Genomic DNA, 26765 nt, shown 5'->3' with positions numbered 1-26765 from the left:
CTTGAACACTGGTCTGTTTCACAGTTCTTACTTTTAAAGGGCTTGACTTAGGCCAAATATGCCATGGCATGTGTGCAAAAGTGAACCTCTTGTGTTTTCAAACAGAACAAAAAGAACACAAATTCTGACAGGAGATCCTATCCTATCAGCTCAAAACACAACCTTTTCAACTTGATGAAAGCTTCCCCAAGTTTGAAATACTACAAGTAATTCTCATTCCAAAAGCCTGGTGCATATGTGAAGAGAGAAAAGCACCGGAGAGAAGGAGAAGCATACGGAGATTGGAGCAGGCCAGTGGCTTTGCTAACAGAGTGGCTTGATTCGTTCATGCGCTGACATTTATTGGAATTCATTAGGTGAGGCCCAGTGAAAGGCTCTGTGCGAACAAGGAAAACAAAACCAACCCAAACCACCCCACATATAAACTCTTAAGTATGAATGCTATAATTTGATGAATATGTGAAGAACCAAGCCACAAAAGGAGGTATAGTGCCCAGGAGAGTGAGGAGCTCTTCTAAGCTAAAAGAACACTTGACAAAATAGCCTGTGACAGCAGGCTTGCTGCAGCTGCAGACTGGCCCAATAGAAGAACTGTCAGGGGAGGGAAAGGGGCTCAGCAGTTTTCTATTTTGTTGAAGTAAATTCATATAATCTATTCTACTTTCCAGCATTTGATTAGCATTAAAAAAACCCACATCACTTCTCTACTTTGAAGTGAGCATAAAGCAGGGTTTCAACTAATGCAATCTCTATTACCCGACCAGGTAAATTAAAATAACCCACTGCAGTGCTTATGCACTTTCTACAGTATTCTCCAATAACAACTGAAACTCCAGCGTGAAAGAAGCAGCAATTAAAATCCCAGAGACAGAGGAATAGAGACCAGGAAACAACAGCTTGTCTTAGTTCCCTGGGCCACAAACATAGCTGGGCCACAACTTCTGCCCAAGGGCCAAATCCCACCCACTACCTGATTTTGTATGGCCCATAAGAACTACAAACAATTTTCAATTTTTAATGATTGAGGGGAAAATATCAAAATAACAATAGTATTTTGTGATATATAAAAGTCAGATGAAATTCAATGTTGATGTCATAAACATTCATGGGAACACAACCATATCCATTTGTTCATATATATATATATACGTTGGCCCATTGGTTTCACAGAATTGAGTCATTGGGACTTTGAGGATGGTCTACAGGGCCTAGAATACTTATAATCCAACCCTTCCAGACGAAGGTTCCAGCCCCTAAGTGGGATCAGAGCTGTTAACGGTATCTCTGGTAAGGAATGGATCTGGTTGTGACGTCACCCGCCACAGAGCTGGGGTATGCTGACACCGAATAAAAATTCATACACTTGGATACACCCAGTTGCCATGTTGCTTACATGCTTCCTTTCGGTGTCTATATTTATCGTCTTGCATACTGGGATAAGCATTTTGTGGACTGCCATCGGTCTGCAGGCTTTATTTTTAAAAGCACTGATCTAGATAATACCAGAATACCTTCGCACACTTTCTGGAAAACTTCTCTTTCTTTTCACATACTATTGATATGATGACCACTAAAAATACCAGTAAATAAATACATAGAGACCTGGATAAAATTAGTTTTCACATGGAGCTTTTGCTCTTTGAATGAATGCTTTAAAATTAAACCACTGTTTCTTCCTTACCCACTGCCACATTATATAACGGCTTGCTATTCTCTTCATCTCTGGATAAAAGAAAAAAATATTTCTTTTAGATTTTGTACTTTGTGGAGTGGTAACTCAAATTTCATAAACAGAACAATTAGTACAAATGTCTTTTGGACAATCTGTGCTGGGATTTTGGAAATTGTATGCAAAGGAGAGTGAAAGGATCCGAGTCCTTACATAGACAAAAACAGTTTATGTTTAAATTTCTAAAAGGTTGAAAAGATTTCTCCTTATGCTTGCTTTATAAAAGCAGAGTGCCTTGGCATGTCAAAGGCCACAAAAGTAATTTTTAGCTTAGGTACAGAACGTGCTTTGGGCCTGTTTTATATGAGACTCTCTAGTTTTAGTATTGCATTAAAGAGGGAGAGAGAGAGAGAGAGAGAAAGAGAAACAGAGAAAGAGAGAGAGGAGACAGAAGAATGTGAAAAAAAAAACCCATCTCCACGATTTTTTTTTTTTTTTTGGCTCAAAGTTAGTAGTGATTTATTTTCAAATTTCAATCCCTCTCTCCAGGGAAATGCCTTTTTTTATTCTACTGCAATTTTTGTTTAAGACATGAAATAATCCCTACATGTTTTTAAACACAAAGAAAAATGAAACTCCATTGCCTTGCCAATGGCTTTCTTATTACTTATATAGGTGTTAAATGAAAAACATTCAAATAAGAAACAGTATCAGGCTTTCACAACATCAGAAGAAAGGGAACTGTGGCAAGGGTGGTAAGGTGTATTTAAGTATGTGACAAGAGCAACTGATCCTGGAACCTGTTTTATTATATGACAAATAGGAAAATGTTCTTTATTTGTTGTTACATAAGAATGCTGTTGCTAACAAAAGAGAGAGCTTTCAAAGCTGAGGGAATATAAAGCGGCCGTAGCATGAACCTCTGCCTTGCTACGTGGCTCCACTGTCATAAAGCAGTCAAAACAGTAAGATCTGCTCGCTCAGAATGACATGATGTTTATAAATATGCATGTGCACACTGAATTCTTCATTATTTGGAGATACAGCTGTGGTACAGAAGAGAAACCTGAGCTTTGATTGGAGCCTTTACTGTGCCAATTATGCGACTCAGCAATTCTGTGGAAGTTACCTACTCAAATGCTCTGAACCTCCATTTCTGTAAAGTAGAAGACATTCTATCTACTTCACAGAAAATAAGGAAGGTAATACAAGTGTCTTGGAAACAGTAGGAAGCTATACACATATATGAATATAAATGTTAGGTATTAATATTGCTGAGCAGGGGAACTTACTATAAATTGCATGTATAAAATTTCAATAAATAAAGCAAAATTAACCGGGTTGTTTGTATAATTTAAGACTTTTCTTTAAATATCACTACTTAATTAAAAAAAAAAAGATTTATTTATCTTATGTATCCTGAGTGTTTTGCCCTCATGTATGTGCACCACATGTATACTGGGTGCCTGTGGAGGTCAGGAGAGAGCCTCAGGTCCCCTGGAGCTGAATTTACAGCTGACTATGCGCCCACCATGTGGGTGCTGGGAAGTGAACCCAAGTCCTCTGCAAGAGCAACACGTGCTCTTAACTGCTGAACCTTCTCCACGGGCCTCTGATATTCCTACTTTTTGAAACAGAGAATACAGGAAGATAAACTCTCACTAGTTAATTTGTTAGACAAAATTTAAAGTAATGGTAGCTGCGATCAGTGTTACTGATGGTTAAGGTGCTATGGGTAAGAAATAACATGACAGTACGAGAAGGTGGGGCAGGGGAAGGAGGATAGGAAGCAGAAGAACCCTTTCGACAGAAAGGAGACAACAGCCATGAGAAGGGGAAAACAAGCTATTATTACATGGTTACATTTTCATCATTTAAGGAAAAAATAAGAGTCACAATTAATATGGACATACAGGAAATTCTTTGGTCCGTCACAATGTTCCTGCCTTGGTTTCTAAGGCTATAGGCAACATAATATGTAGAAGGGTTAAGCTTTAATGCATTCAGGATTCCTGCTTCAAAATTAAGACTAAACTGTGAAATGGTATTAGATTCTGTTAGCCTTATATGCCTGTGCATTAATATTTAGGTAGAACTCCACTTTCTAAGTCTAGGATTATTTTCAGATCTTGGTCTGATCAAGAGCTCTGTTCTGTGTAAGAGATTATATCTCTCATGTTTTTCTTTCATTTTTGAATTATCATCTTTATATTTTCGTTGCATCTATTTATTTAGAGAGTGTGTATATGTGTGTGTGTCTGTGTCTGGTGTAGGCACACACGTGTGAGTGTCACAGCTTACATGTGGAGGTCATAGGGCAACTTGCAAGAGAGAGTTTTCTCCTTATGCCATGTGGGTCCTGAGGATTGAACTCAGTTATCAGGCTTGGTGGATGGTGCCTTACTCCCTGAACCATCTAGCCAGTCCACTTCTTTTCTTTTTAATTCTCAAAGAGGCTGTCTTTCTCTTATTCTTCTAATTGAATTCTTCTGACATCTGATACACTGTTGTGGGTGTCCTAGAGTCTGGATAACACATTTAAAAGTTGATGTTAAAAATGCAGGCAAAGGTACAGCCAGTCATTCTCTCTGTCTAGTTTCTGCTTGGGCAAGTACAAACATTTGTGTGATCACAGACTTTGGAAGTCATTTTTAGGATAAAGGGGATAATCATAAAATAAAAAAAAAATCAGAATACAATCATAAAATAAAAATATACATGTCTCATTGCATATTATTATCTTTTAAAATGATATATTTTACCCCAAAATGCTTCAGCCTAAAGTATTTCAGATTTTAGGTAAAGTTTTGAAATATCTGCATAATGAGGTAGGTGGAGATGGGACCCAAATCTAAACACAAATCCATTTATATTTACACATGCTTGATGCACAGGCTGAAGGTGATTTTGTATAACAATGTCAGAGCACCTGTATTTCAGTCGAGCAAATGAGGTCAGGATGTGGAATTTTTCCCTTGTGGCATCATGATGGCACTCAAGAAGTTTCTGACTGTGTAGATTTAAATTTATTGTTGGCTGTGATGTATAAAAATGAAAACGAGGGAAAAAAATGTCCAGTTCTGTTAACCACATGGTTGAGGAACAAACGGCTTTTTAAGCAGGAGAGAAAAACATGCACGAGTTTAGAAAATGCAGCAGTAGAAGAAGACATGAGGCAGAAGGTAGACGCCACATGATCATCTACCATCCAAGACCCAATCTGCAAATGACTCCTTACCGTGGATCTGCCTGCACCCTCCAACCTCCAAAAATCCAAGCTTCTGTGTTAAGAGGGGCAACTGTATATATGAATTTATTGTATATATTTTCACAGACACAAAACAACAACTACCGTTCAGACTTCTGCAACCTGTTTGCTGTTTCTGATGATTTTACCTTCAGCATGTTTTAATAGCAATATATAGAAACTAACTGTATTTTTTCTTTTTAGGAGTTGCGTGGTATTCTATTGCACAGAGTTAATACAGTTAATCTAACCAGTTCCCTACTGAGAGATACTTGGGCTTTTCACGAGTTGTTACTATGTCAGCAACATTTCAATAGACACCACTCTGCATAAAGTCTGGTGTATTTCTTCAAGTATATCTCTAGAGAAAATGAAAAGTATTGCATTTTTTGACAGGCATTAGCAAACTATTCTCTAACATGCTAACATAATTTGTTCTAGCGAACAGCTTGAAATCACAGATCCATCATTTAAAAGGTATGGGATAACCTGGCATAGTGCTGTCTGCCTACAGTCTCAGAAACTGGGAGGTGAAGGTAGGGGGATGGAGGGTCTGAGACCCAATTCGGTTATAAGGCAAGACCTTGCCTCAGAACAAACCCCTGTGATGTCATGCGTACTGTTAGATGTACTCTGCTTCTGGAGCTACTATGATTTATGAGGTTGCCATTAACTACCACAAAATAGAGCGGAAACGATGTTACCAATCCACATTGATGCACTGAGAAAGCCATACTCCTAGCTACAGAATCTTCCACAGGGATGATCGAGAGCTGGAGGTGAGCCTGGTGTCCGTAACCGGAACCACACAGGAGTGCGCTGTCAGTGGCTGCACAATAAGTTTCATCTGCAAACCGATCTGAATCAGTTTGTAAAAAAAAATCACAAAACCTAAACATTTGCTGTCCCCACTCAAGGGTCAACAGAAGTATATGTCAAGCATATAGCCTCCCCACCCCCATCAAAAGTATTGAGAAACAACTCAGGGCGGTGTTTAAGTGAAGTGACGTGATAGACTTCATCATTTATCGTGGGCTCACTTGAACTGGACCACGTCGTAGAGGGTACACGAACGTCTTAGGGTGCACTTTGAAAGATGAAGATGGCCACCCTATGGATATCCTTAGGGAGGAAGCAACAAAAGGTAATGTAGTTAAGAAAGGAGTTATCAAAATAAGTCACACCAACAACAAGCGAGGCCTATAAGCCTTCTTTCCTCTACCACGTGGTGAGAATTCAGGTCTTTTAGAGCATATAATCAGGTTACCTAACTCCTCATGCTTTAAAGGAGGTAATGACAAAAAAAAAAAAAAAAACCAAGGGACACAAATGCATGCATCTGGATGGCCACTACTTTATGGCCTCTGTGACTCCAACATCGAGAGCGAGTCTGAAAAGATAGGGGTGTTTCCTAGGACATAGACACCCTCCCCCCCCCCAAAAAAAGGTAATGAAGGATGGAAAGAACCTGACAGTAGAGAGCCATGACTAATTAGCATGTCTACCCCTTTCTCAGATGAACAATGAACATGTTATCTCCAAGAAAGGAGATCAGAGTGTGCTTGTCAGATTTCCACATTAAGGTTTTGGTTGTCCAAGCCTTTTTTTTCTGCAGACTTTGGCATGGTAAAAATACATCTTGAAACCCTTATTCAAGAACTGAAGAACTGAAGTTAGTCTGCTGTGGGTGAAAAATAGCATTTCCCCATAGGAGCCAGCACAGAAAAATCATATGGTCTTCTGACAACAGAGGAGAGGTTTCACTTTGTTTTCTCATCCAATTTATGAATTTCATAGAAAATAAACTCATACAGAATTAAAATTGAAGGATATAAAACTAACTTTAAAATGTAGCTTGAACAGTTCATATCCTCGATAATTGATTACCACGAGAATCCTGGAAATAGATGGCCAGTTCTTCTCCAGCAGAAATTTGTCTTATATTTTAATGCTCCATGATTCCTTAGATGTAAGGCTGGTGATTGGTCTTCTTCTCTGAAGTTTATATATGAGAGGTGACAGCTCTGTGGGCCTGCTTCCCATCCCAGTTGGGAAAACTGTAGAAGACTGAGCCCCAATGAACCTGGTTGTGACCATAGGACCTTTTTAGCAAGTCAGACCTGCTTCTGTCTCCTCTGGCAGAGGCTAAAATTCAGTTGCCGTCCCTTTGTAGACAGTTCTCTTTACAAGAGGGTCTAGACTGACACCAACTAGAACTGCACAGCAAACTCATTCTATATTTGCCTTTTCCTTTTGGAAAGAGTTTTTGCATTTAAGAAAGATTGCAAAAGGCATTTCCCTCTTCTTCTCTGAGAAATGAGCCCAGGACCTTATGAATGTCAGGCAGTGGCTCCACCACAGAGTTATATCCACAACTCCCTTATGCTAGTTTTAAACACATTCAGAAACCACCACCAATGGGGTTGTTGGCAAAGCTGGCATTTTCACAGTTACTCCTTTTTTTTTTTTTTTTAAGTAATGCAAACATTCTTTGCACAGCAGCTTTTTTAATGGGACACTGAGTTCTGATCTGAAATGCTCACACTATATAGCCTGTTATAAAGTCATCCTGTTACACCGAAAAAGCATTGGTTGTCTTTCCTGTAAACACAAGAGCTCTTATTTATTGATTACCAACATTCCTTTGAAGTCTAATAGTTTGCAAAACATTTCGGGAGAAAATTCTTGCCAGAAAAAGGAAGCCCTACTTTTTAGAAATCTGCTCCTGCCCATGGCACCTAATGTCTAGGCTGGAGGAGACAAATGACCCTCTTTTCCCATAGTTCTGTAACACTGAAAACTAGACACCATGTCTTCTAGTAGCAATTTTCCCCAGACCTGAAAGACTCCTAGGAATGTATATTATTACATAAGCATTTTATCTAGTACTTAAGAAAAATTACACAACAGTTTACAAAGACAATACTTATTTATGATATTTTTGATCGAAAATTGAAGTTGTGCAAATCATGAGCCAGAGTTCTGCTCTACCCTAGAGTTCACAATGCTGAGATGGAGGGCACTGAACTGAACTATAGTGAAAACCTTGGAGAGCATGGAGAAGAGGCAGGCTGTTGGGCCTTGAATTAAATGGACCATGCACTGTGCATTTTGGGATCCTAGTTTTTGGTTGTCTGTGTGTCTGTTCCCACTGCTGCTCTGTCTGCTCATACTTCACACTGCTGCCAATGGATCTGACTATAGCAACTCATCTTTCTTCCTCCAATTTCCTGCTTCTCATCTATTGTGGGTTTGGCAACTGGATAACCCAACATTTTGGAAATTTGTCTAAAATTAGAACAACTGGACTGACATTATTCATCTGTCTAGTTGTTTAAAAATCCAAAAGTACAATAATGATTATTATTGTGGAGAACAAAGACAAATTCACATTCTGTCAGGACAGGGCCATAAACTGATATTAACCTATGATATCTACTGGGAAAACTATTTTATAAGTTCTAAAATAATATCTCCCCTCAAAGGGACACACTGCACATGTAGTAATCCCTTCTCAGAAAATAGACAGCCAAGTTAAAAGAAAAACGTACAAAAATACTTTGTTACAACAATGAAAAACTGGAAAGAGTGTAAGTGTCCATCAACATTGGTTCACTGAGTTTTGCTCCAGCAATATAATATTTTCATGAAACAATGATATTCAGCTCTATAAATATTAATGAAGATGCATGTAAATGCTATCCTGGGAAGACAGAAATCAATTTATAGATGACAATTCTATTTAAGATTTGTGTGTATGTCTGTGTGTATGGAAAAGTCTTCAATATAACAGAAAGTATTAATTAGCAGTCAATGTTAATATATTATGATTTCAAGTTATCTTTCATTGGCATTTTCTAATATTTCAAAGGATATTACAGTTTTTATTTAATTGCAGCTTAAACCAGCTTATACGTGATAAATTTATCATTGAAGTTATGTATTTTCTCTGCAAATATTCCATTAATGACAACAACGACATATAGAACAATTAAACGATAAGGTCAAGGCAAGTGGGAAAAGACAAAAGATGACAGCTGTTAGCCATAAGGATGGGAAGAAAAGTGGATGGCTTGATGATTTATGGCTGTGTTTAACTTGGTAAAAATTCACATAGACAATTGGATGGTGGCATGCAGTGCCATTTACTAAAGAAAATAAAAGGAACAAGTAGGCAAGACTGAGCAAATATGGCCTGAAGCCTGTGCCTCTAATTTTGAGAGTCAGTGTCCTGCTAGACATTCTACAGGCACTTGAGAAACATATCACAGCAGCTGTGAAAGGGGGAAATGAAAGAAATGGGGGCTCAATGATGACCAGGAAGATATACAAGGCCAAAGAATGAGATGATACAAACCAGCAAGTGTCCTCCAAAGGTAGAAGGAAGAACTGCAGTGGAGGGGTGGAGGAACACAGAAAAGATTTCTGTAGCATGTGTGACAGTGTCTTTAAGGAGATTGGAGCTTCGGACATAGCTCAGGGGTGTGGCATGTTTGACTAGCTTGGAGAGGCCCTGGGTTCAATCTCCAGCACTACAAAAACAAAACAAGACGAAGACTGACTGTGATGAGAGAACAGAGGACCTGGGTGCTATCGGTGTACCCAGCTGAGGCCCTGGATTTTCTTGCAGCCTCTTTTGTATAGGATACTGTTAGACACATGAACAGGATACACACAGCGTGGAGCATCTGACTGAAAAGCTCAAGTAATCAGCATCACATTTAACAAAACAGCAGCAAAATATGTCACCTGGCCTTTTCCTCTTAATTTTTCTTATACTTTATAATTAAGGCCTGACCCATGAAATCACAGAAATCTAAAACATCTAGCAATTTTGAACTTTTGAGGGAAGACTGAAGGCTAAAAACTCAAAATGGACTTGAAATAAAAAAAAAAAAAATTTCCATTGAGACCAAGCTCACTATAAGATATCTTAAAGCAGGGCAATGTAATTCATAGCCAAATCAAACACACACATTATCTTGACAAATCAGACGTAATTTCAACTTTAATATAGGAGTGGCAGGAAGGCAGCGGCTCACGATGTGGCTGTGCACTGCTCAGCGCCAGCGTACCAAGGATTGAGAGGGGACTGTTTGTGGAAGGGAAAGGGCTGTCTTCCTTTGTACACAGGACACTTAAACACCCCCTTTCTTATTGCTTGAGTACATCTCATGTCTTTAAAAATAACCGTGTATGCCTTCATGTCTCTAGTAATTACGTGTTTACCAACTGGGCAAGTGTTTTCCAGCGCAGCACATATTTTTTTTGAATACCAAAGTATTTACAGCAGCACTATGAGGTATGCGACAACCTGAACCCCCAGTTAAAGAGATGAGGACAAACAGTATCATAGCTTTTTGGTAACTCTTCATGGCAGAACTTCAACTACTCTCCTCTTCCTGCGGAATTCTGTGCAGTTGGTTTTTCTTTTCATGTCTATCTTAGAAAGATGGATTTTTCAAAAATTAAAAACATGTGACAACAGTCAGCTCAGCCTATTTGCCAAGAGCAAATGCAGTGTGAATACAGTAAGATAATTAATTTAGGTATATACTCTGATGAATCACACAGAATTATCTAAACAGATAAGAACGAGCTGGTCTCTATTTCTAGTAAAAAATCAAAACCCACATATATGTGCATGTGTGTATATAAACTATACACGTATATATAAGCTATGTGTGGATATATATACATATATTTCTGCTTTAAGTGTAACCATCTTAATTAAATCTAGTATAAACGTAAGAAGATAATGATCTCTGAACTTTGTTCACTAATCACTTTTCTTAAGTGCCTAGATTATTCCAGAGTATGGAAGTTCTAAGAACTTTTTTTGTTGTTGTTTCAGTAATAAAAATGACATGGCAAAACGTCTTCTTTGGTAACATGAGCTGAGTCATTTAAAATACCTAAATTGAGGTGAAATTTACATTTGTTATAGGAGCATATCTGAAAGAAAATGTGTTTTAATGTTGAGGTCCATGTTCAAAGATGCACACAGTTCATACTGTACAGCAATAAATGATGCTTGAGAGGAAACTGTCCAAATGAGAGCAAATTGTGGCCATGGAAAAAAATCTCGTCTCTGTTTTCTAGTAAAAAGGGTGAAAGATAATCAAGACAAAATAATGGTTAAGAGTAAATGAGTTGACTATAACTATTAGATTGTTTTAATCATTAGGTTTTGAAACACGTGCTTATGACATGGCTCTGTTGCCCATTTCAGGCGGGCACAGAAGATAGATGCTGTTTGAACAATGCCTTGAACACTGTCAGCGCTACCCTCCGCTCTCTCTTCTCACTTTATGGGGACCAAATCCAGGACTTGATGTATGCTGAGCAAACAAATGACCTATCGCTAGTTTTAGGTCCACCTCTACTTGCAGGATTACTCATGCCTATGTCTTCCTACTTTTCCCACCTCATGCTCTGTTGCTGAGATAGGGGAAAGGGAAGGTGGGGAGGGGAGGAAGGGAGTGAGAGAGACACTACATTATTTGCTGATATTTGATCTTTACCCATGAAACCCATTCTTAATGACAGTCGTTCCATTTCACCTTCCCCCCGAACTCACCCATCAAACGTTATTAACGGTTATAGAGACAACTGGAGGCAACAGATGATCTCGTGTAGATAGGCTGGGAACAAGCTGGCTTGTTAATTGGGCCCTGAAATTTTTCCATCCCACCTTGGGCAGTTTACTGTACAGCTTGCCAAACTTTAAAGCTATTATAACTAGTTTCACACAGATGCCAGACAAAACAGACAAGAAATTAATTGGAATGATCACAAATACATTCCTTCTGAATAAATTAAACAAACTGGCCGGTGCTAGGAGACATTTAAAATAGGAAACCTGAAACTAATCAATCAAAACAAGTTTAGTTCTTTATGATGTTATAGTTGGGAGATATTCCACTTTGTAAATAACAGAAAAATTATCTAGGGGTGAGGGGTAGGAGGTTTGCTGGAATTAAGAAGGAAATTTTCTTGTTTGTTTTTTTTCTTTTCTTTCTTTTTTTCCAAGAGAACTGCCTAAGGTAATGGTGTGCCTTTTTGGTTTCTTTTGTTTTTTAAAAGATTATTATTGTTGTAAGTGATAAGAGTTAAAAGTCTTTTAGTGAGGACTCAAACTATTGGCTCAGCTTTTAAATTATAACTATGAACAAATCAAAGTCAAAGTGTAAAAGCCCAGAACAATATTCGGAGATGAGGGCTTTGGTCAGATGTTAGACAAACTATCCAAACAGCTGGAAAAGATGTTGATTCTCCCTGGGAAATTTGTAATGTATTTGACTCATGTTTTCATGGAGCTGAGGCCTGTCCTAGGGGGTTTAAAAGAGAGAAATCTTGCCAAGAACTTTATCTGGAAAATGATAGTATTTTACCAGCTTTCCAATTAGACAACAAAAGAACTTAAAGAACAATAATAGTAAAAAATACTAGAATCAGTGAATGCTTCCCCATTGCAGCAATATTTCAGGCTGTCCCTTCAGAAGTGGCTGAGTGAATCATTCACATATATTTCCTTATATAGGATGATGCCTTAAAAAATGTATTCAAGTATAAATACATGAAGTGATTAACAAAAAAAAAAAAAAAAAAAAAAGGCGAGCTTTCATGACTCGAGTTGGATGGTATGTGACATCTCACGTTCAGTACACACAATGTGTTCAAGAACAAGTCGCCGTATGCACGCCTTGGCATACCTACAGCTAGTATCTGATGCTGAGAGGCCAGGAAGGGAAGATTCGGTAATTGAATTCCTGCTGATGTGATGCAATCTTCAGGGCTAAACAACCCTTGTATAGGCTTTGCTCATTTTAAAAAGGCTTTTTAATTATTTGCTTATCTGGGACTGCTATCGTCATTGCATCAAACCAGCCTCGAAGATGGATTCGGAATCACCCATTATCCATACTAAATTGCTTATGGATGAAATGGTATGATTTTTGAGATGAGCTAAAAAAAAAACAAAAAAACAAAAAAACAAGCCAGTGTGGGACCAGGAATACCTAGGAATAGAGATTAAAGAAAACTATCTATGAGCTGTTGACTGGGTGATGGATATGTGGAGCTTATTACACTATTCTCTCAACTTTTATAAATGCTTGGAATTTTCTACAATACATTTTTTAAGACTAGATGAAAAAAAGTGAGAATATAAGAAAAATTACTAGTTGGCACAGAAGTGTAAAATATTTAGAAAAAGCAAGCTTTCCTCATGTTAAAAATTTCTGGTGCTTTTCACCAAAGTGATTGTCATCATTGTTTTTTTCTTCCCTCTAAAAAGTTTCCGTATTTGGTGCCATATTTTTTAATATCACAATTAATGAGATTAATCTTGCTTTCTAACAGTGTGGTACTGAACTTGAGTCGAAGTGAGTTGGGCTCTAAGGTCTCAGTCAGGTTATTTTTCAAATCGTATTACTTTGAGCAATTTTTTAAATTTTTCTGGACAGAGAACATGAATCTCCTATCATTACCTCACACAATATTATACAGATGAGTGCTTGGGCCAGAGGACATTGTATGTGTGTGTGTGTTTGTGCACATGTGAGAGAGAGACAGAGAGAGAGAAAGAGGGAGGGAGATAGGAAGGGAGGGGTGGGAGATGGGTTGGCCAACAGAATATAAGACAGTATCATTTTAGTATTTTATCATTAGAGTTTAGATCAGAAACCCTGGTCCTCTAACTCACTGTTCAACAGCTTTAGTGGTATCTCCGGTCAAGGCATTTTCTATGGATCATGAAGTAAGAAGCTGTCAGTGGGCTATGAGTGCAAGTGGGAGACTACCCATTCTTTAGCCTTAGTACTGTACCAGATGTCAGTATAGGAGAAAATGGTAGCACGTGCTACACAGGGGGCATATTTTCCCTTCAAAGCTGCTGGCTGCTAGAGGTGATACAAATGCTTCTGTGTTGTTCATGTTTGCATGAAAATACCTGAAATAAGATCTAGACATTTAACTGTGTTTCCATCTACTGCGTGTAGACTGTTTGTACAACCGTGATGCCACCTGGAAAAATATCTGCACAACAAGCAGACTGTGATGGTTTGGATGAGAATGGCCCCCATAGGCTCATAGACTTGAGTGCTTGGGCATCAGGGAATGGGATGATTTTAAAAGATTAGGAGGTGTGGGCTTGTTGGAGAACGTGGTCACTGGGGGTGGGCTTTGAGGTTTTAAAAAGCCCATTCTAAAGCCAGAGTCTCTCTCTTCTTGCTGTAGGCAGTTCTGGATGTAGAACTCTCTGCTCCTCTGGTACTTGCCAGCCCACATGCCGCCATGATGATAATGGAGACTAAACCTCTGAAACTGTAAGCAGGACCCAATGAAATGTTTGTTTTATAAGAGTTGCCATGATCATGGTGTCTCTTCACAGCAACAGAACAGTGTCTAAGACATGAGCGCGTGCACACGCACGCACGCGCGCGCGCACGCACGCGCGCGCACACACACACACACACACACACACACATCACTAGTAGTGAACACAGTAACAGTGGCTAAAGGACTGCAATTGATCTGAGCGTATCCACAATGCAAAAGTTTATATTGGATTTAAGTTTGCTTTAGAAATTTTAGTGTCATAAAATACACATAAATGTAACGAGTGCTAACATTCTAGTTTTTCCAAGGCATTATAAGCTGAAATGACAATAATTTTTAGTTTGCTAGGATATTTCCAATGAATTCTCCCTTTTGTGTTTGTGAAGAAGTCTTAAAGTTTTTAGCTGGATTAAGCATCTTATAAAACCAAGCTTCATGTTGTATGAATAAATAAAGATTATTTTTCCAGGGCCACAACTGAATGGGTCACTTTGAAACAAACTACAGCGAACATTTCCATTCCTCCCAAATGTATCCCTTTCGGCGGTTATTAATGGAAAAGAATCAGACTTTAAAAAGACGTGACTGGTAATAAAAGTTCAAACCCGTAACTCACTGTCCAAACTTTAATAGCAAAGAACATGTCCTGATAACTGCAAAGCTACTGTGACACACAATTCATAAAATAGCTATAGCTTTGACATTAGCAAAGCTATACAAAAGATCTACTTTTAAAATGTCTTCTTCAGCTTTTAAATGAAAACCAGGTTTCTTTCTATGCTGTGAGCTATGGCTGAATTCTAAAGCTATAGTTTTAAATAGATAAAATTCAAATATACAGCAGAAACTATTTCTACATAAAGAATAAAGAAGATCTTGACTTATGAGAGTTCACAAATGAAACAGAACAAGTCTGGAAAACAAGTCCACCAGGTGACTTACACACTCATTGGGCTGAGTTAACGCGGCTAACAGTTCATAACCCAAGACAACACATTCTCTTGATGCTTCCCTGACACCTTAACACTAATAGAGACAACTTTTCGTCTTCCATTAAGAAGGAGGGACTGTTATATGGCACTCTTCTAAATCAACTGGGAAAGTCATATAATTTGATGAAGACTTAGGTTCATAGTATTTATACACCCTGACTTTGCTTTGTCTAAATTCATAGTAGAGAGCCAAATGTGTAAAACATATTTAAAGTAATCAAGCATCTGGTCTCATTTTCCTCTCTCCCTCCATCTATCAAGGCCATGGCGCTACTGTCTAAGGAAGCAGAGTGTTGCTTAGCCTCACCCTTCTCCTATAGGTGCCTTACTCCACCTTAAACTGGCAGCTGAGCTTGCCCTGGCAACACCAGCTGTTTCCTCCTCTTACCCCTTCGGTGGTGACATCCAAGGCATGCTCCCGAGCCCTCTCTCCTGCCTCTGTGCCCCCTTGCTTTCCTGGCTTTGACTGCCCGGTCCATATCTCCCCACTGGCGTCTAACAGGTTCAGCCAATTAAACAAAAGGTTCAGTCTTTTACAATTCCTAGCAATTTGACTTTCTACCTCCTTAGGTCCTCCTGAATCTCAAAGGTGTCTTGATTCTTTCTCTCAAGCTACACCATGAGGAAACACGCGGGTTTTTCTATCTTGAAAGCCCCTTGATTATGACTGCTCTGGTCTGTACTGTACAACCATCCCCTGTCTGCTTTGGCAGTCCCCTTTGGATTGGCCTCCTGGCTTCTAGTCTTCTCCCCATAGGCTACTGCACCGCAAAGAGACCCTGCTATCCCTTTGGTACACGTCAGCTCCTGTTACTCCTCTGTTTACAATCCCACAAAGGGCCTGTCAAACCCTGCCATATCCTCTAAGGCTCTTCTTCCTCTACTTCTCAGATTCGATCAGTCTTGTTCTTTTAAAGCTGTAGGCATCCCTGCACTTCAGCCTGGCAAATGCTCCCATCTCTTTGTAAGTCAGGTCTGTTCTGATGATCTCTCCATTTCAAACCATGTCTCCCAACCACAGAGATCCTGCTCTTCCTAGCTTTTGCCTTCTCCATGTGACTTATCTTATTAATGTCTCACCGTCTGGCTGCTATGACCCTCTCTTTCAGAACTATTGTTCTCAACGAGAACACATGAGAAAAAGGAGATGTGTGCATGCCCGGTAGGTGCTTATTACACAGAGGGGTTGTACTATAGCTATTCAGTGAATAAATAAGCCAACAAATAACGCTGTCTGGAGCAGAAATGACAACCTGTACAGTCAGGATCCCTGATAAACAATGCTGAGTAGCTCCTGTTGTGGTCCTCGACACCAGCCTGTGATATATGCCTTGCACCAACCAGAAACCTCCATACATAAAGAGGATGCAAGCTGGGAGATCCTGGGGGAGAAACACAGTGAGTATTCCCTCTCAGCCACCTCACTGAAGGAATCGCCCTGGCCCTTTTGAACACTGATGCATTAAGAAACACTGTGTGCCAGAGAGATTCAGTTTCCCGGGAAGCCAGTCACACACTGACTTGCTGATCTGCACTGTAAGGAAGGTGCTGCCACAGACGCACCTCTTGGGAGGTTGCTTTACAACCCCAGCATGCTTTCCAAACTGGTCTAGACAAGAGGAAAATGAGCAGAGCCGGTGGCTTGGAAGCTAAGAGGCGGCAAGCGCTGAGGCGCGCCAAGCGAATCTTAATCTAAGAGAACAGAAATGAAATTTTAGAAAGTTACAAGGTGAGTGTTTTCTTCGATAATCTGCCCTAAGATATAATGTGTGAAGTATGTCATGCCCCTTTAAGGAATTTCTCCCATATTTTGGAAGACATAAATTATTTTTAATGCAAAAAAAATGTTCCTTAATGTTCGATGTTTTCAATACTTGGAAACAATGTAAGCATGTGAGAAAAGATCAGAGGCAGACTTCGGAGAATCTTGTGTAGACCTGTTCTAGAAGAATAAATTAGCAATGTAACATCATTTGTTTATTTAGTTTCTCTTATTTACTTGTAAGTTCACTCCTCAACAGATAGGTGAGTAAACAGGCACTGTTTAGTGGTAAACAAGAATGAACAAAAGCTTCATCTACGCTCACGGAACTTAGATGTTTAGTTTACTAGTGGATTTAGTGGTGTAGCCTGGGCTTTGTTATGCATAGTCTTTTTTTAAAGATTTATTTATTATTTATACAACATTCTGCCTGGACACCAGATCTTACTATAGATGGTTATGAGAGCTACCATATGGTTGCTGGGAATTGAACTCAGGACCTTTGGAAGAACAGCCAGTGTTCTTAACCTCTGAGCCATCTCTCTAGCCCTGTGCACAGTCTATTTCAGGAGCTCCAGAACTGATTACAGTCTGCTTGAATTCTGAGAGCCCTTGACAAGCACTGGCTATGTACCCACAAAACAACAGAAAACACCCACCCACCAAAGCCTCCTAGCTTCTTAACTGAAATGAAGTGGAGCCTTCCTCCATTCTCTTTCCACCCGGAAAGGTAACCAGCCACAAGGGTGAACAGCAGCAGGATGGGAAGTGGGCTGGGAGTGCTGGAGGTTACTGGATTGAGTGGTGGCTACAGGGGCTTTATTACCAGGGAACCAATAATCCCTGATACAGCCTGCAAATATAACCCTTTTTTTCTTGACGGGTAGTGGTGCTCACCTTTAATCCCAGCACTGGGGAGGCAGAGGCAGATGGATCTCTGAATTTGAGGCCAGCCTGGTCTACAAAGCAAGTTCCAGGACAGCCAGGGCTACACAGAGAAACAAAACAACAATAAAAGTAATCCTTTTCCTTTTGTCTACAGTTGCAGAACTGTCTGATCTTTTCTCCCTATCAGTTCACAAGTGGAAAACAAGTAATGAGGCAGGCAGACAGACAGCCTGAAGATCCACCAACAGCTGCCAGTTAGGTCACCGGAACCACCTCGGCCACCTGGAACTTAATGTGGTGACGTGCCCATGGCTGGAGGGACCAGTTTCACAGTTTGACCATGCATTCTGAGGGAGCTGGCTGCAAGCCGACACTGGGAGTTTCTCCTTGTTACACTACACTTCTTTCTGATAGTTTCACCATGATCCCAGCCTTTGGGGACACCAAAACCTTGGCTCGTGTTGCATTCAACCACCACTAAGGCCACATCCAAAAAAACCAGTCTTCTGGGGGCTCTGAAATGCCCAGTGTTTAATTCTGTTCTTCCCATGTCAATACTGAACAACACCATTGTCCCTAAGAGGCTAGGAGCATCTCTGCTCACCGGGCGTGGCAGCACTGAATGTCCTACTGAGAAAGAGTTTGCAAATGAAAAGAACTGCAGGAAAAGTGTCTGCATGACCCCTCTGGGAAAGGCCTGAAGCCAGCTGAGACACAAGGATCCACATGTTGACCTGCCCTGCCCACGGCTGCTGATAGGTCTAGGAACATCAGTACAGCTGTTTGGCCAGAATTCCTGGCTCTGCATAGGTTGTCTGGCTCCGGAGTTCTAATAATAAAAATGGTAAAAAGCATACTAAGAGGCCATACCTTTCTGTCAAGAAAGCTTACCCAAACACCATAGTGAAGATTTAGCGTCCTGGACTTAGACTGTGTATGCTCTTACGCACAAGGAAGAAAGAGACTGCTTGATTCTGCCATTCTTCCATTAACACACAGTAGCCAGGCACTCTTCTTGCCCTAGGTTCTGGACTAAGGCAGCAGAAACAGAAATCAAACATAAGCCCTACAGAGGGTCTAAGTGGGTGGGGTGACAGGGATCACAGAGAAGCAAGTGAGTGCCAAAATAGGGGCTGGATGTGATGCATGAGACACATCACGACTGAGCAGAGCAGGAAGGGATGCAAATGCAAGAACATGGCGTGACATGACCCGCTTGGAAAGCTGCAGTACCTCTCTAGCTGTCACATGTCATGAGCCCGAGTGGCTGGAAACCCTTGAGGAGGGCAGGGGTAGGTCACCAAGGGAGGGTCATCTGTGCTGTGCCAAAGAATGTGAACTTTTATACTCTGGGATATGAGGAGACACTGCACAATTTTAAGCAGGCAGCTGATAACAACAGATTTCCAAAGGAGGAAAAAAAAAAGTTGGGGAAAATGTGGTGGTGACAAGGCTAACCCAGCAGCCCAAGACAGCAAACAAGGTGACTGATTTAAGAATTACTTGACACATGGAAGTGCTTTATAGTAAAAAAGGACAAAAGCAAAAGCAACAACAATAATAAACCCAAGGCTGTTCCCATGTTGAGCCGGAGGTCATGATGGTGGTTCAGCCGGGCTGGTACCCAGTAGGAAAGTCACACACACAGGCAGGAGGCTGCTGGGCAAAGCAACAGCCTGTGGGTGCTCTTAGATCACCGTGGATGGATGATGGACTTGAAACAGTAACTAACTTCATTGCTTTGTCTCTGCTGGAGCCTTAATACACCATGGTGCCTGGATGGGGGTATAAATGAAAGATACATTGTACCCTTTATCTTAAAAGTATAAATACTTTATAAAAGTTCACATGGAAACGGAAGGAAACCAGTAAAGAGAGCATGGGGTGGGGCCTGCCTATGGTAGCAAATACATTTCTTTATTATCTAACAATAAATAAAAATTTATTATTGATAGGCTAAGTAAATACTGATAAATTTATTTCATAAGCATACACACACACACACACACATCACCAAGTACTGCTTATTTTGTATTTTTAAATTTGGTATAGCTGTCTTTTACATAGTGGTTTTCCCTACTTAGAGATAAAAGGCACCCATAACTTCTTCTGTAAGGGTAATTACTGCTTACCCAGAAAACATTCCCATCAAGTCTGTGTCTTGAATACCTGGGCTTACTTTTTATGGAATATAGATCAATATAATCTCAGAACTTAAGTCCGTACAACTTTGCCAAAATAAACTAACCCAATTGATTGACCCCAATGATAGAGGAGATCATATTTTGGAAGATGCTATCATAAAATATAAGCATTTCAGACCCAGACTCTTTGATGATGAAATTAGAGAAGAAAATGTCTTATCGAGTCACTGGAAGAAAGGTCTGAAAACAATGAACTCGAGCTAGGAGAATCAGGTTCTATGTAATGCTTCCAGTGTGACCTTGGGGAGGGGGCCCCACCCCATGCTCTCTTTACCCGTTTTCTTCCTCTGTCTCCATGTGGACTTTCACAAAGTATTTATACTCTTAAGATGAAAGATACAGTATACGCTACTTAGGTGGAATGTCTGAGTCACTGCACTCGGAATAGGAGGAGAGAGCCACTGGCCATCCAGGCGCACCAACTATCTTTATCTTGGGGGTGCTGTTTCCCAGACGCTATGTCAACAAAGGACTGGGTCACCTGGGCTACCTGTTTCCCAATACTTCAATGTCAAAAAGGAAAGGGGAAAAAGGAACTTGGGGTGGGGTGGCTGAATCCTACAAGTGATTTATCTGCAGAGAGAATGGCTAAGGCTCAGAGAATATTGCAAATTCAAGAATGCTTGCAGGTGAGTTTTCACTTTTAAATAATCATACGGCAGTCATATATTTTCACATATATTTAAGGTTCTGGGACCTGTACATGTGAGACAACACCTCAGCCAAGGCAGCTATTAGGTTTGCAAGGAGACTAAGAGGCTCCTGACAGTCTTTTTTTTTTTTTTAATTCTTTTATTTTATGTGCATTGGTGGTTTTGCCTGCCTATATGTCCATGTGAGGGGCTGTATATGGAGTTTCAGGCAGTTGTGTGCTATTATGTGGGTGCTGGGAATTGAACTCAGGACCTCTGGAAACGCAGCCAGTGCTCTTAACCTCTGAGCCATCTCTCCAGCCCCCTGATAGTCAGTCTTAATGCCCAGGCTGAGATTGGAAGGCTGGCTGATGGTCTGTCTTATGGTCTTGCCTTCGCTGAAACTGTGTCCCCCCCCCCCCCCCAATTTGTCTACATGTCACAGCAACTGAAAGAAAACTCCCAGGCAAGAACAGTGTTCAAGTCCAGAATTCTTTGAAATTTTCATGCAGGCAAATTTATAGAGAGAAAGGAAGAACAACAAGAAGAAACCCACATGCACCTCATATAGAAAGATGCATAAAGCAGCGAAGGCAGAGACATCACCACCCAAGACCCAATTCCTCGCCTCAGAAAGGGGATGAGAAAATGTGATTGCAAAAATGCATCTAAACTAGTCTTTGTGGATAAAGTGTTTCCTAAAACACAAGGTGCTGTCCAACTAGCAAGTGGTTTAGATTCGCAGGGGTGGAATGTTAATTTCCAGAACCACCCAGGCATGGCCGTATTAAGGCTTGTCTAGCGCGTGAGTCAGGAAACTGAATTTTACTGTGGAGCTCTTGCCATTTCTTGAGCACTGCTTGTTCTAAGTCAAGTTTTCAGAATAGCACATCTAAAGGTGGGCGACACTGATGTCAACAAGAGAAGAAAACATCCTCAGTCACAAGCTCTGCCTTTTGCTTTCTCCACTCCGGCCTCCATCAGGTATGTTAGCAAGCACTGAGACTCCCAGCTTGCACCTCCTTCAGCAGGGAGCCGGCCCTGGTCGCAGTGCTGGGAAGTTCTGGGTATCCTGATTCTGCAACTTCCCTCCATTGTGATACCAACAATGCTTCTAGAGGCACACCAAATCCAGAAAAGTCTCCTCAGTAAGAGACAGTCCAGTAAACCCTTCAGAACCTACCTGGAAACTTTGCTTCAGGCATTAAAGTCCTGATCCTTGATTCTTTCAACTATTGTTTTGACTTACAGTTTATTCCTTTGGACAGTATTGATCTCACTGACTGAAATATGGATGAAAAGACATAATACCTAGCTGGCCCTACTGTGTGTGTGTGTCGGGGGCATGTGTAAATGTGTGAACATGTCTGTGGAGGCCACAGTTTGATGTCGGAGGTCTTCTTCTTTAGCTCTCCAATGTTCTTGAAGCTCACCGATTAGGCAACAATAGCTGGCCAACGAGCTCCAGGTATCCATGTTTCTGCTTCCTCAGTGGCAGCACTATAAGCCTATGTCAGCATGCCTGAGTTTTTATGTAGGTTTTGAGGCTCTGAACTCAGGCCCTCACTCTTGTGCAGCAACCATTTTACTGACTGAGCCATCGTCCAAGGCGATCTCACTTTTTCTCACCCCCCACCCCCACCCCAGGTCTTATGTACCCCAGGCTGGCCTTCAGCACCCTATGGAGCTGAGAATGACCTTGAGCTCTAATCCTCCTTCCTCCACCTACCAAATGCTAGGGATTGCAGCTGTGCATCAGAACATTCTGACCGTATCTAATGCCGTCACTTGTCTGTCTTTTCCACTGCCATTTTGTACCAAGGCTTCTCACACACATTCTACATCATGTCTATTTTCCATTTCTCTGTTTCCCAGTAGCTTGAAAAATAATATTCAATCATTCCTCTAAGGAGCATCTAAGTGTTGGCAGGAACACGTGAAGGACTCAGTTTGCATTGCCTTTACTATTCCTTACGACAGTGACATTATGGTGGTCTGCGCCTTTACTTCACAGATGAGGAAAGGATTCACACAACTAACTAATGGCTAATAAAGAGTTCAAGCAGAGAGTTTTGAAGCAGAAGACCTAATTTTAAATCACAATTTTAGATACTATGCCATGACTACCTAGGAAATAAGCATGGTTGTTTTTCCACTCACTAGAAGAAATGTATAGTTACATGAAAGAGGAGTTGGATAGAAAGATATCCAAGAGAGAAGTTATCTTTTCTATGTGCCCAACTTTAGTTGCCCTAACTTTACTGGCACACACACAGCAAGAATTTTACTTGTACGAGTGAACATTAGTGGTGGGTTAGGATTACAGCACTGAATCTTTTCTCCTAGAGCAAAGGTGTTCATCTCAGTGTTTAAGGAAGAGAAAATCCGTATCAATGTGCTCACAAACATATTAAAGGACCTTTCTGGAACAGCTCTGCATCCTGGGGTGGGAGAAGTAAGGGGCAGGGCAACTCCACGGAACTGTGGCTCACAGTTAGGACTGCTCTTCCCACTTCAATGAATTGCGCCCAGAAGCGCCCTCACAGACACAGCAGAGGTTTACCTCCTGAGCGATTCTAGGTCCTGTCAAACTGACAATCAATATTAAAAATGACAGACCTCAGCTGCTTGTCAATCAACTGCTGAAGTCATAATGGCAGAAAAATATCTTCAAGGAAAAGAAACTGTACCCCAAGGGGAAAATGTACCTTTTCCTGTTCTTTATTATTATTATTTTTTGTTTAATTGTTTCAGTGAAAAATCAGATTAAAATATCAGTGACATGAGTGAGAGAGTAACCAGGTGTGGTGGCACACGCCTTTCATCCCAGCACTCAGGAGGCAGAGACGGGTGTATTTCTAAAGAGTCTGAGGCCAGGCTGGTTTATGGAGCGGGATCTAGGATAGCCAGGGCTACACAGAGAAACTGTGTCTCAAAAAACAAAAATAAATAAGTGAACAAGCAGATAGATAGATAGATAGATAGATAGATAGATAGATAGATAGATAGATAGGTGAGTGAGTGAGTGAGTGAGTGGGTGAGAATATAAAAAAATGGTATTATTGTCACCTTGACAATCATCCTTGGGTTTTCTTTAAGATTTCTATTTTTGAATCCAGTACAATTCTCGATTTAGTATAAACCAGAAGGCTCCCTTAGGGTAGGAGTCTAGTGTCTGACTCTTTCTGGACACTTATCAAGACTCTGGAAACAGTCAACAGGCAAACGAGGATTGAAAACACTCACTCTCCTTAGGACTCCTAGTTCTAAAAACTTGAACAACACTGATTACAATGTCTGCAAGAACTCTTGGGAGAAGTCATAGAGCATTTCCTACAGGGAGAGAAACAGCCTGGACTTTCCCTGGAGGAGTGAAGAAGCCATTTGGGGAGTAAGAACAGAGAGGCTTCGAATGGACCCAGGCAAGCAGGAGAGCAGTGAGGAAAAAGTGACGGGAACCTGGGTCACAGGGACGCAGAGAGGAAAACCAGCACGCTCCAGGTTTCCTAACACTGCTTGGTGTCATTGGATCTCTACCGGCTCATTTTAAATCTCCTTGAGACAAAACATCCAGTTCACAACAGCAAACTAACAAAAGGAAGCTGGTTGTTTTACACACTGAGTACATGGGAGTGATGTCTGAGGCCCACTCAAGAAGCAAATCTTCTGCGTTCCTGAACTCAGTGCAGCTTATCACTCCCTGCTTTATGCCCCCGAAGAGATCCATCTTCAGCAGAGACGTCTGACGCTCCACGTTTCTCACAACACAAATAGTGAGGCATGGAATCGGCCTGTGTGCTCACCAACGTATGAGCGCATGAAGAGCAAAGCTACAGAGCTACATCTACATAGCCCTAAAGGAGCCACGAAACAGGAGACTACGGAGAGCAAATGAGGCCAGACTAACAAAGACAAGTATCACATTTCTCTCATATATGGAATCTAGATCTGAAAAGAGACGTGTGTGGCTGGAGAAGGGGAACTACTGGGATGTGTGTGTGTGTGTGTGTGTGTGTGTGTATGTGTTTGTGTGAATGAGGGTGTGACGGTGGGGAACTGATCAAAGTATATCAGAGGCAAGTATGAAAAAGTCACAGTAAAAGCAACTATTTTGTACAGTTAATGTGTGCTGGGGTGTGGGGGAAAACAAGAATTGGATTTTAGAAAAGATGACTTCATATTTTAGCATTTCTGGGAAGCACGGCTAAGTTATCACCAATGAAGGACTTAATAACCTATCATCGCTCCAGATATAAAACATAACTGACGTCACAGTTACAGGATGAGTGGGTCTTACTGTCTCAGGGCAGTGGGTACTATCACACTCTCTATAAACAGCAGGCAATGGAACACTTCCTGAGCTGGGTCCATCTAAAAGTACACGATAACTCACAGTTTTTCATGGAACTGCTAGGTTCTTGTCTTTTAGAGACCAGTTATTCATGTGTGTGTGTGTGTGTGTGTGAAAGCAACAGAGGATATATAACATAAATATATAACTTTAAAAACTATCATCTAGAAGATCATTAACCGACCCGATGCCTTTGCACCTCAGAGAAATTATGAGAATTTAGACCTGCACTCCAAATGCACACTCCAGACTGATGACAATTTCTGCGTTTTCGGCTGGGAACTCTTTCTCTTGCAGCAGGTTAAGGGAGGCGGCCTCACTTGTACCACCTCAGCAATCCTTCTCTTTGAAGAGCGTCAGAGGAGGGGGGAGCCCTGGCTCAGCCTGCTTCCTTCTAACTGCTCCATCTTAACAATTTGCATTTTATTTTGGACCAGGGCAACTGTAATGGTAAATTGGTCTGCTGTCTTTAATCTGGGACTAGCAGCAAATCATTTTTAATAGCCCTTAATTCCCAGTCTAATGAGATCTCGGCATTCAGCAGTGACTCAAACATGTACCGCCGAGGGGGAGGGTGGATTATTCACGAGAAGAGACGGAAGCAAGCCATTAGGTAACCTCAGGCAGCCTCTGCCTGGCTCAGGGTGAATCCCCGCAGCACTTCGAGGACCATTTTCCGACACTTCCTACTTGTCTCCAGGGATGCAGCTACTCACCTTTCCCATAGGCTGTGCACCACCCCAGAGCCCACCCTCACCCAGGCTTTTCCCAGCTCACAAATATTTGAGCTGTCTACAGTCAGTTGTGTATTTAGAGAAATGATAGCAAGATAAAAATGGAACTATGAATCTTAATCTTTGCCATAAAAATTAGAAAAGGGCCCACAGCATGGGCCTCATTTCAAAGCCTCATCTCTATGTTTTCTAGTTCTTTCTTCAGTCTAATTCTCTTCTTACTGCTTTCCTCTGACCTCTCTCCAGCTGTTTTATATGTGGAATTGAGATTCTCATAGCATGAACAACTGTTCTTGGTGTGATAAATTCTGAGCCTTTCCCATTCCTGCTCTTTCTTGTTCCCTTGCTCCCCATCTCTTTCTTCTGTTCTCCTCGCCCCCTTTCGCTCTCCTTATTACAGAAACTCTACTTTGAACATTATGGATATCATATTCTGGAGAGCTGTCATTCAGTTCAATTTAATTTAATCTACAGTGCTCAAGAATAATGGTTGTGATAAAAAATCCTTCTTGAGGCCCTAAAGCTTACATAGTTAACACAGCAACACAAATTTCTACCCCCTGCCTTTCTCATGGCATAACATCATAATGCCAGCCTCCAACTTTTTGGCATAACATCATAATGCCAGCCTCCAACTTTTAAGAAAGTCCATGCAGGAGCCAGAGAGGTATCTGTGCAATTAGGGACACATGCTGCTCTCCCAGAAGCCCAGAGCTCCATTTCCAACACCCAAATTAGGCAGCTCACAACTGCCCCTAACTCCAGCTCCAAGGATCCAATGCCCTCACCTGGCTCATGCACACACACACACACACACACACACACACACACACACACACACGAATACATTAATGTCAAAAATGCTGTCTATTCACTTCCCTTCATTTCCTTTATATTTAGTGTGTGTGTGTGTGTGATTATTTAGTGTGTGTGGCTACCAATGG

The 26765-nt window shown here is 40.9% G+C and overlaps 1 protein-coding gene across 5 annotated transcripts in view; it reads right to left on the bottom strand.

Annotated features, from left to right (window-relative positions):
* Positions 1-26765, bottom strand: part of Arl15 (ADP ribosylation factor like GTPase 15) — a 363566-nt gene that overhangs the window by 47739 nt on the left and 289062 nt on the right. The window contains exon 6 of one of the 5 annotated variants that reach the window (XM_060385729.1): positions 5056-6038. The exons of the other annotated variants lie outside the window; for them this stretch is intronic. Coding sequence (XP_060241712.1) covers positions 5994-6038 — 45 coding nt within the window. The 3' untranslated portion in view covers positions 5056-5993. Of the gene's footprint in view, positions 1-5055; positions 6039-26765 lie in introns of those variants that run through there. 5 annotated transcript variants of the gene reach the window in all.

The sequence above is a fragment of the Meriones unguiculatus genome, chromosome 6 (assembly GCF_030254825.1).
Source record: "Meriones unguiculatus strain TT.TT164.6M chromosome 6, Bangor_MerUng_6.1, whole genome shotgun sequence".
Classification (NCBI taxonomy): Eukaryota; Metazoa; Chordata; class Mammalia; order Rodentia; family Muridae; genus Meriones; species Meriones unguiculatus.
This window is presented reverse-complemented; position numbering and strand designations above follow the sequence as displayed.